Source organism: Anomaloglossus baeobatrachus, chromosome 5, assembly GCF_048569485.1.
Source record: "Anomaloglossus baeobatrachus isolate aAnoBae1 chromosome 5, aAnoBae1.hap1, whole genome shotgun sequence".
In the NCBI taxonomy this organism is placed as follows: domain Eukaryota; kingdom Metazoa; phylum Chordata; class Amphibia; order Anura; family Aromobatidae; genus Anomaloglossus; species Anomaloglossus baeobatrachus.
Genome location: NC_134357.1, coordinates 416,358,447 through 416,369,936, shown reverse-complemented (window position 1 = coordinate 416,369,936; position 11,490 = coordinate 416,358,447). Strand labels below are relative to the sequence as shown.

The window sequence follows — 11,490 nt, the reverse complement described above, 5'->3', positions numbered from 1 at the left end:
AGGAACCTTTGTCCTTGGATGACCAGAGTTTGGAATCCACCTCTTTGACTGACTACACCAGTCCTGGATTTAGGAGTAGTGTTGCCTGTTCAACAATCCGTGACAAATATGCTGACTATTTTGTGTCCCCAGAAGGTAGAGTAGATTGGCAAGATCAAATGGTATAAGATTTTTGTTTAGTTTTATAACAAATAAACATAGTTAAAAATAAATTAAAAAATATCTTGTTAACCTTGTTAATTTTAATCTTTCACTCGCTTTAAAAATTTGTAATTTTTACACCGTCAAATTACAACATGTTATGTTTTTGTATTACCTTTATTATTAACTTAACTTGCAAAATAATATTACCCCCCAAAAAAAACAAGAACAAATAAATACTTTTCAACAAAAAACTTTTATTTTTATTACATACATAACTTATAAATTGGTATATCTTGGGCTTGGGGTGGAGATAGTACTGGAGGGGCTGACAGGTGGGAACACACGCACAGTTGGAGTATTGAGGGTGGAAAGTGGTGTTGGTGGTGGTGGTGGGGAAGTAACAGAAGGTGAAGGTGTGGTTGAGAAACCAAGAGGGAAACCAGGAGATGGGATGGGATTTGGTAAGGATTGAGGGGTGGAGTGGAGGGATTGGGAGACAGAAGAGGTGGCGGGTGAATTAGTGGCTTGAGTTGGGGTCATGATGGGTGTGGAAGGCGAGATGTGGTAGTGGGAAGGAAGTGTAGGGGCAGATGTGGTTGGGAGCTGGTACTGGTCTGCAGGCTGGTACTGGGCAGCAGGCTGGTACTGGGCAGCAGGCTGGTACTGGGCAGCAGGGGGAGTAGGGACAATGGCTGGAGGGGGGGCAGGTGCTGGAGGAGGGGTGGGTGGAGGTGGTTGGGAGGAAACCTGCGCCAGAGCCTGCCGTGTGGCTTGCATTACATGCATCTGCTGGTCAGGAGATAGCTTTTCCATGCGCTCTAGTACGGCTTGAAAAAAACAATGATTGGGTGATTTACTTGCATCTAAATGCAGCCTGTCCAGACGCGTGCACAATTCGTGTGTATTTTTTTCCATATTGGCATTTATGAAGCTAAAAGATGAACGATTTTGTTCGGCTAATAATTGAATGGCGTTCTGGAAGGCTGCATTTAGATGCAAGAACTCGGGCGCATAGCTCTTTTCCTGACCCCTATGACGCTGACGCCCAGAACCCAAAGGTGTTCTACTGAGGGCAGCAGTGTCAGAGGGGTGGGGTAGGGGAAAAGCTATCTCATCACCAGCAGCTTCAGGTAATGAAGTCTCACGTGAAGCTCCAGCGCAGGTGGATGGGACAGATGTCGATGGAAGGGAAGGTTCAGATGGGTGGGGTCTGTGCCTGTGTTCCCCAGTGGCGGACTGTTCAGGGATCGCTCCTATCGGGTTCGATGCAGGCTCCTGAGTGCTGCAGACGGTGCTGGTAAAAAGAGGAAAAACAAAACAATAATTAATTTAATTGCTATACAGTGCCACTGAATAAAAAAAAAAGGCAAAAAAAAACAGACATAAAATATTATACTTTGTACATATTGTGTGGAATATTTACCTTCTGCACACCATAGTTGTCCGGAGGAACGACAACGCTCTAAAGTAACGGTACTTCGATCTGCGTCCTCCGGATCCACTCGGGGCCTGCATCTCTTGATTCAACTCCTTTTTGAAGCGATCCCTGATAGACCGCCACCGCTTCTGAAGTTTGTCACCTGAAAGTGGAAAGCACAAAGTGGTTAGTATACAACACATTACATCCTGCAGCATAACCTACTGAACTGTGAATACTTACGCTGTTTCTTCTGGCCACGAGAATTGAGCTCCCCCCAACCTTCTACCGCTGCGTGGCATACCTCGTCCCAGAGTCGACGGGTTACGATCGAATCAGCGTGGCGGCGGTCAGCCATGTTCCACAGCGGCTCCCTCTCTCTAACTTCATCGATGAGGAGGTCGATGTTGATAAATCCGGCCTCCTCACCGTCAGAATCGGGAGCACGCTGTGATGCCTGTTCAAAGAAACAAAAAAGAAATTAAAAAAAAATAAAAATTATACCTAAATTCACACAGACATGAAAAAAAAAAAAAAAATTAAAAAAAAAACTTACACTAAGACCACCGCCACCTCGACGACGACCCTGGGACGGTCTTGGGGGAGCTCTATCGTGAGCCCTAGAAGTTGAAGCCTTTAGTGAAGGAAAAAAAAAACCATTATTTACTTATGTGTTTGGTGTGCTGTGGTAAACAATTCCTGTATGAAACTTACACTCTGACCGCCCGCTCCGTGTATTTCTCCACCCCTTCCGTCATCTTCTGGCAGCATCTCCTGTGATGTTTCGGCCACCTATGTAAATGTCGTTTATTTAAAAAATTTTTTTTTTAAAAAAAAAACCCTAAAAAAAAATATATACCTCAGTTTGTGAACCGGAGGGCGGGCTACCAGAAGACGACATATCTTTTTCTATAACAGGCCTCGCACAGCAAATGGCTTGACAAAACTGTGCCCGCAACACTGCACCTGTAAAAAAAGAAAAAACAATGTCTAAGTACATGTACGCAGCTCACAACAGTGATCTGTGGACAGTACTGTGGACATTACCTCAGGGACACTCTCAGCCACAACAATTGAAGACTGGCACCGAACCAAACTGGCACTGCAAATGGCTTGACAAAACTGTGCCCGCAACACTGCACCTGTAAAAAAAGAAAAAACAATGTCTAAGTACATGTACGCAGCTCACAACAGTGATCTGTGGACAGTACTGTGGACATTACCTCAGGGACACTCTCCGCCACAACAATTGAAGACTGGCACCGAACCAAACTGGCACTGCAAATGGCTTGACAAAACTGTGCCCGCAACACTGCACCTGTAAAAAAAGAAAAAACAATGTCTAAGTACATGTACGCAGCTCACAACAGTGATCTGTGGACAGTACTGTGGACATTACCTCAGGGAAACTCTCCGCCACAACAATTGAAGACTGGCACCGAACCAAACTGGCACAGCAAATGGCTTGACAAAACTGTGCCCGCAACACTGCAACTGTAAAAAAAGAAAAAACAATGTCTAAGTACATGTACGCAGCTCACAACAGTGATCTGTGGACAGTACTGTGGACATTACCTCAGGGACACTCTCCGCCACAACAATTGAAGACTGGCACCGAACCAAACTGGCACTGCAAATGGCTTGACAAAACTTTGCCCGCAACACTGCACCTGTAAAAAAAGAAAAAACAATGTCTAAGTACATGTACGCAGCTCACAACAGTGATCTGTGGACAGTACTGTGGACATTACCTCAGGGACACTCTCCGCCACAACAATTGAAGACTGGCACCGAACCAAACTGGCACAGCAAATGGCTTGACAAAACTGTGCCCGCAACACTGCAACTGTAAAAAAAGAAAAAACAATGTCTAAGTACATGTACGCAGCTCACAACAGTGATCTGTGGACAGTACTGTGGACATTACCTCAGGGACACTCTCCGCCACAACAATTGAAGACTGGCACCGAACCAAACTGGCACTGCAAATGGCTTGACAAAACTGTGCCCGCAACACTGCACCTGTAAAAAAAGAAAAAACAATGTCTAAGTACATGTACGCAGCTCACAACAGTGATCTGTGGACAGTACTGTGGACATTACCTCAGGGACACTCTCCGCCACAACAATTGAAGACTGGCACCGAACCAAACTGGCACAGCAAATGGCTTGACAAAACTGTGCCCGCAACTCTGCACCTGTAAAAAAAGAAAAAACAATGTCTAAGTACATGCATGTACGCAGCTCACAACAGTGATCTGTGGACAGTACTGTGGACATACCTCTTCCCTGGAGCACTGGACTGGAGGACAGCAGAAGTTGAAGTCAGGAACCAACGGCAGGAGGTGTGTAGAATGTGCTGGATCCTTTTATAAGTTTTGTGATGATGAAAAAAAAAAAATTTGCGCATGCTCTGTTTACCAAACCGGATGCGGTCACCGCATCCGGTTTAAACCGCATTGCGCCGGATCCGGCATGCATAGACAACCATTCTATACAATGCCGCATTGTACCGGATCCGGCAGAATGCGGTTTTTTTAAGGGGCAAAAAAACGTTACATGATACGTTCTATCCGGCCGCCGGATTTAATTATTTTGCCGCATCCGGAAAAAACCGGATGCACCGCAAAGCCATCAGGTACAATCCGGTTACAATGCAAGTCTATGGGGATAAACCGGATGCGATACCGGATCCGTTTTATCCTTTTTTTTCCGGATTGTACCTGATGGCAAAAAACTGATGTGTGAAAGTAGCCTAAGGCTCAGGCCGGATAGGCAACACACAGCAAAGACAACTCAGTTGCGACAAGAGGTTTTATTAGACGAGAACAGGGAGATGGAAAAATGATGGAGATAATGGATGGATAACAAAGGGAAATACAGAGATTCAAAGCTAATCTCAGAATGTTTCAGTTACTCTCAACTGATCAGGTGCATACAATCACTGCAGTTTGTAACCAGGGATAATCGAATACCTCAAATATTTGGCTTCGCGAATATTTTCCGAATAGGTCGCCACTATTCGACTGTTCGCGAATATTCGATGCGCAATGTAAGTCTATGGGAAACCCGAATAACAACTATTCGGAACTGTTCGGGCTTCCCATAGACTTACATTGCACATCGAATATTCTAATAGTGGCGAGTTATTCGTCGAATATTCGCGAAGCCGAATATTTGAGGTATTCGATCATCCCTATTTATAACCCAAAAACAGTTCTTCCGTCAGGGGAATGTCAGTGTCACCCTTACTTATAGCCACGATATGCAATTAAACAAGAAAAACTTTGACTTTCATAGATCTATCTACAGTACTGGTTCACTAAACAAACATGACACCGTTAGGTTACCATACACTACACTATCTCCAAGATCCTACCCCAATATGTAGTAGGTGTAATATTAATAATGTGGCGCCCTGGACAAGCCAGGACGTCACAGGTTCTACAACAACACACCCCACACCCCGGTCAGGTACATCTAAGTCAGACACAAATCCTTGTTGCCTCCCTCCAGGGGCTGATGTCCACACCAGATGGGGCGGAGCCAGGCGGTTGGCTCCTCCCACCGAGGAGTTCACAGTCCTGGAGGCGGGAAAAGGAAGGCAGTTGAGTGGAGTGTAGAGCGAGAGTGAGGGAAGTAGTAGTGGAGGAACTGACTGGCCGTGTCCGGGTACGTGGCCCGGGCACAGAAACAGCAAGATTGGCAGACGGTGGTGACCGTCTGCAGGAGAGGCCGATTGACGCACAACCGTAAGGACCGGGGATGGGCGGTGGCCCGCCGGTACCGGATCGGGGAGCGAAGAGAAGCCAGCACCATCCGGCAGGGCCTACAGACCCCGACCAGGCTAGGAGTCGCCGTTAAACCGGTCAAATCCGTCAGCGACGGGAACCCCCGGGGTTTCCCAGCAATAAAGAACCGACTGAAGGCAACCGTCCAAACCGTGAGGGAGATAAAGCTACCGCCAGAGCTAGAGCTCCTAGGGCCAGAGCCTGCGGGCAAAAAGGGTTTCCCTTAGCCAACATACCGCGTGGGAGCGGGTTACCAGTGGGAAGCCATCGGGGCCGAGAACATAACACCGGTGCAGGGAGAGACAGTTACCGCCAACCTACCGGGAGTGACCATCGCAGCCGTCTGTGGGACTCGTCCATCCAGTCGTTTGTTTTACCAGAGACTCCATGTGTGTTACTGGCTGAGTAAGTACCACCGTGCTGTCTGGCACTGCGCTGCCCCGCGACACTGCACCTGGCCAATCCCCGCAATCCACCAAACAGACAACAACTCCGGGCCCCGGGACGGCCAAAATCCCCCTACCCACGGAGGGGAGAGAAACATCCCAGCTGCTCCCTGTCATCGCTCCCGGGATCCCCATACAGAGCAGCGGTGGTGCCCCAACCTCACCACACACCGTGGGTGGCGTCACAAACCGACACCCCAAGCACCAACAAAACTCCCCTTTCACTCACGGGCGAGGAGCGCCGCTCGAGTCCCCGGATCCGGCCCCCCGGTCGAGCCACCAAACAGCAGCAGCAGCGCCGGACCCGAGCGTGGTGAGCGCAGCGCCCCGCCGCCCGTGACAATAATATTAGCAAATACCTCCAATTAGAAATGTAGTATAGTTCTTCTGTTTCACTATGTCACTTACCTCATGTGTCGGCATTGGAGAATCTTAGGTATCCATGGTTAAGACCACTAGCAACGTACTTACTGTATATGCATTGTCATAACCATGGATATGTGAAGGTTCTGCAATGCCCTGCACATGAGGTAAATGAAATAGTGAATCAAAACAACTACACTGCATTTCTAGTTGGAGGTATTTGCTAATATTATTATTATACCTACTACATGTTAGGATATAATCTTGGAGATCTGTTAGTACCGTACGTTAAGGCAGGAATTAATGGCCCTCCTCACATGCATGCTGCTCCGGAACAAAAGTTTGTTACATTTACTCTGGTTCTTGATGTCCAATCTTCAGTTTTTGATCGCACAGTCTGATAATCTTCTGGTAATGGTATTCGGTGTTCAGTCTTAAGGTTCTTCTTTGGTCTTTGGGTTCCTCTGGCAACAGTATTTGGTCTTCGAGTTCCTCTGGCGACGATATCCAGTCTTCAGGCTCCTTTGGCAACAATATTTGTACTTTGGGTTCCTCTGGGCTACGTACAGCTCTAGATGACTCCTGCGCAGACGCCTGCCCTGCTGCTCCCCTGATCATCTTGGCATCAACTCTGCCTTCTCTCTGCTGCCCCAGCCTTTCATATAGTGTAACTGTGCCATAGTTGTCACCTAACTTAGTGTCCCCTTCTTACTTTTCCCTCGAGTAAACACACTTCCTATAGATCAGTTCCTGGTGAACCTAGTCCTCCGGCAGATGGTGATATGAGGACCTTCTTCTGACCACCCCCTTACATTTGACATGAGAGCTTCCTGTGGTGGAACAAGAGGGATAACATATAGCAATGCCAAAAAATGTTTATTGACCATGAAATCGAGGATGCACAACATCACATGTGCATGTGGTATGTGATGCATTACCAAATCATTAAGAGTGGCATGTCATACACTAGCTTTAATGGAGTGTACGCAGGAATATAATGCACTGAATACATTTGGAGGCGCATGCCACTTAATGAATTAGGTGATCTTGTTAGTGGTGTGCGCCTCGCCAGGAAGGTTAACTCCAGTCGGTGTATGAAATGCTGACACTTTACATGAATTTGATTCACGGCTATTGCCACATCCTGCCCGACCTTGGCTCCTCCCCTGCGCCGCATATTTTGGCAAAACTACTTGATACTGGCATGAAAACGCTAAAGATGCAAAAGTTTGTGACTATTCAAAGGGCTCAATTCATCAAGACTAAACCAATGCACTCATTTGACCTTTGATAATGTTTTTTCTGTAATGAAACTTCAATCTCTAAACTCAAAATATGATTTAATTCACCATGCTAGCACCAATATGGCACTGCCTTTACTCTATATGCGAAAAGTCTGCTGGTTGGTTCCTTTTAATCACCATCCTGGTGTTCCAAAATTCAATGAGAACACTTCCTGTCTTGTGTTGTTATAGGGTTGTTAGGGTGGTCACTAGTGAAATGTTGAACTTAATGTCTTGTAAATTCTGACTGCCTGAAAACTGTCTACAAAGTTAGAAATTAAGAAGGTACCCTAACCCTAATTACATTTTATAGATATGATTTTTTTTTAGTTTATAAGTAAACCCATCACAAACATCTGAAGAATGAAGCCTGAAGGGAAGTCCAGTGCTGCAATTATATGGCTATTACAAGGATTTTAACCATTTCACCCTCAGGCTTTCACGGGTGTGTCACGGTTGACAGATAGTCCTATGTCCAGCTGTAGAAGGCTGCAGTGTTTGGCTACTTGATATTCTATTCTTCTGGCTGTGGTGTAAGTGGCATCCTATGTATCTTCTCTCCCTCAGGTTAATCCCTTTCCTTTTAGGACCCAGTGGATATCCTCACCTTTCACCTGTTAATTATCATCATCCATTCCCTTGGTGTCTTTAAATACCCATATTAACCCTTAGAGTTTGCTGTGGATAGAGTTATATTTCTATGCAGGCCTTGGATGCAAGCAGTTGGCTTGTATTCATTGCTGTTTGTTGCTCTTCCTCTCCCTGACAATTCTTGGAGATTAGTTGTTCGTTCACTTCCCCCTGTTTGTACTCCCTGTGCCTTCTTTAGAGCTTAATGGGGTTGACTAAGCAATCATCCCATATGTTCCTTACCTAGGGCTCAGTTCAGGGTCAGATATCCTGCATAGGTATGGAACCTATCTAGGGTGGTCAGGGGAGTCAGGGAACAGCAGAAGGTTGGATCAGAGGTCACCATCTCCCTCTTTCCTAGACTCGGGGTTTCCCTCTTCCCTTGCCTTCCTTTTCGCCATTCGCCTGGTATCTTCCCACACCTAGTGAGACATTATCACCAGCTGTATAAAAAACAGAGGTGGTGCTAGAGAGCTAGAGAGCAGGAGTGAGAACATTTCTGTGTTTGTGAACAGGGGAACAGAAGTCAGCATGGTGGGTGCTCTGTTTGTAAGAACTCATGGGCTTACCTGTTACCTAATCCCATTTCCATCGATGACATCAACTCAGCACCACTTGCTTAGGGATGCCTGTGTGAAGCCCCACAGGTGGTGTGTCGGTGCATTACCTTCAGGGACTCCACGTAGCTGGATCTGTCACAGGTAGGGAACCTTCTTTAGGATTGTCGTGACGCCACTCTCAGTATTGCGGCCAGTAGGGACCGCCACTGCAGGTTGAGGGTCGCCTGGGGCTGATGGTGTGTGCAGTTAGTTGGAATAGCCTCCTGAGAGTGAGGCAAGCCCCAGGGCCCGATGTAGGTGCGTAGTACCACAAGGCGCAGAATAACTCCACACAGGCAGAATGTCTTTCAGGGTTTTTACTCACTTCAGGTGGCAGGGTGAGTAACCCGGGCGTAGCTGGGATGAACCAGGCAGGAACCAGGTGTCCTTCAGGCTGACTTGTGAGGGTGACTACTAACTCGCCTTCCTTAGCCCTTGGTGGTTTGGAGTGACCCCGACTTTTAGTCCCTATGGGGGTCACCCAGGGAAGATGCTGCAGCCTCTCTCCCCTTCGTTTGCCGTTTGCTTGTCGCCTGGACCAGATCACTCCAGCTTCTTGCCTCCTGTGAGCTATGGGCCCTAACTGTGGCTACGTGGCTGCGGCTTTTGTGGTGTTGTGGCGTGGGCTTTGAGAGCCCCACACCGGCAGGTTTAGCAAAAGAAAGCTGGATCTATCTCCGCTTCGGGATCTGCCGCCCGTTTGGGCCTGGTACTCTCTAGCAGTCTCCTTACTTCCCACTCCGTTGCTCTCTCTCTAGCTGAAGATGGATTTCGGGTAGCCCTCCTAGTTGACCGTTCTCCCCCGTCAGTAGCCACTGCGCGGGCGCTGTTAGACAGCAACAGCCCCACAGGTCTGCTCCTCACTGAGCCCTATGGAGTTCTGCTCTAACTGACTCACTGCCCCTCCTCTCCTGTTCTTGCCTACGCCACCTAGCAACCAGACTCTCTTACCACACCCCCTGAGAGGAGATGGAGGCTTTTGGCCCCCTCCACTATTCCAGTGAAGGTCAAGGCTTTTCCCCCTCCTGGGATCCCCAGGGGTCCTCTCATGGGTACATGTGTGAGAGCTGATTACTATGCGCCTGTGTACCACACCCCTGTCAGCCTTCTGGATTACCTGTATTGTACTGTCCCCAGCATGGGTGCAGTACTCAGTGGTGCCTGACCAGGTCAGGGGCGCCACACCTGACACAGATTGTACATGATATAAGACTGAATGTAGGACCCCTGCATTATAAAGAAAGTTTCTGTTATGTTTTGGAGGGCCTTCTCACTCCTACTTACTGGGTCTACCCTGGTTGGTGAAACATAATCCTATAGTGGATTGGCAATCCAGGGAAATTGTGGATAACCGCTTAAACACTTCCCTCTCTGCGGTCTTTATGGAGACCTTAACTGCATTTTTGTCTGGTTTTATGGATGTATTTTCAGATTACCGTCCAAGACCCAGATTTTCTTCCTCTGATTCCAGTTAGAATCAGAGAAAGGGATGAATGGAAAACAGATTTCAATACACCTGAGGGGCATTTTGAAAGTTTGGCCATGCCATTTGGTCTCACTAAAGCCCTTGCCGTTTTCCAACATTTTTTTAATGATACTTTTCACCATTTGGTGTGCACTGTGCCAGTTTGTGGTGGTTTATTTGGATGATATCTTGATCTACTCACCCTACATGGAGACACATCAGGTACATGTTAAACAGGTATTACACATTTTAATAGATAAACTATATTCCAAACTGGAAAAGTGTGTTTTGGCTGTGCAGGAGTTGCAATTTTTGGGGAACCTTTTGTCGTCTTTGGGTTTTTGGATGCATCCAGTAAAGAACCATGCTGTACTTAACTTGGATCGTCCAGAAAACCTGAATGTGTTACAGTGCTTTCTAGGGTTTATCAATCTTTACCGGAAATGTATTCAGAACTATTTGGTAATTGTGAAACCTCTCACTGACATGACAAAAAATGGGTCAAACTTCTCTAAATGATTGGATTTCGCCTAGCAGGATTTTTTCTCTTAAAGAGAAGTTTTTCCACAGCACCTATACTCATTCAACCTAATGCTTCACAGACTTTCATCATAGAGGTTGATGCATCTGAGGTGGGGGTTGGCTGTGTTGCCACAAGGTACGTCTCCTGGTATAGGGTGTACCCAGGATCAAAACTAGGGGGGGCAAGCCATGGTCGTTCAGGTTGTAAAATATTAGAACGGAAAAGGTGAAGGTGCCCCCCAGAGAGAGCCTAACGTTCAATCTGCTCTCACTGAGGTGCCAGCTCACTTTATGTAGTGAAGGGAGCTGTCAAATTGTGTCAGATCCATATTGATCGACACATCACTCACGAGTACCAGCGATACTGGCCGAATAACGAATAATACGAATAGCGAATAGTAATGATTACACTTGCTCATCAGTGATCACTATTATAGACCTATTGGAAAACATGGAATTATGGTTAAATGTCTCTAGGCTTGGTTGCTTCCTCTCAATTTCATTTGCTACAGAAATTACTTAACTTACCTTTTTGGAACCAGTTTCTTATATCCATTTAGGCAGCCTTGATGTCTTCTACATGTAAATAAGAAAGCAAACTAATAAATTATAACTGGAATAAATTCGAACGATTAGTTGTTTTAAAGGAAAAGGTGCGTTCACATGCTGCGTATTTCTGCATTTATGCAGTGCAGGACCTGGAGCAGGACCTTAAACAGCACCATGTGACCGGGCAACGTCACCGGTCACATGGTGCTTCCGGGTCCTAGAGCCCCCCCACAATAACATACTGTATACAGCTCTCCATAGGGCTCCCATCTCATATACAG

At 46.7% G+C, this 11,490-nt stretch overlaps 1 protein-coding gene across 1 annotated transcript; it reads right to left on the bottom strand.

Annotated features, from left to right (window-relative positions):
• Positions 1 to 1,339: 1,339 nt before the first annotated feature.
• On the bottom strand, positions 1,340 to 11,216 carry LOC142312782 (uncharacterized). Its single transcript, XM_075351771.1, has 8 exons — positions 11,189 to 11,216; positions 2,421 to 2,527; positions 2,276 to 2,353; positions 2,118 to 2,195; positions 1,805 to 2,018; positions 1,568 to 1,724; positions 1,396 to 1,438; positions 1,340 to 1,354 (listed from the first exon to the last, which is right to left on the bottom strand). Exons 1-8 carry the CDS (start codon positions 11,214 to 11,216, stop codon positions 1,340 to 1,342), a joined length of 720 nt encoding a protein of 239 aa, XP_075207886.1.
• Between the last annotated feature and the right edge of the window lie 274 nt (positions 11,217 to 11,490).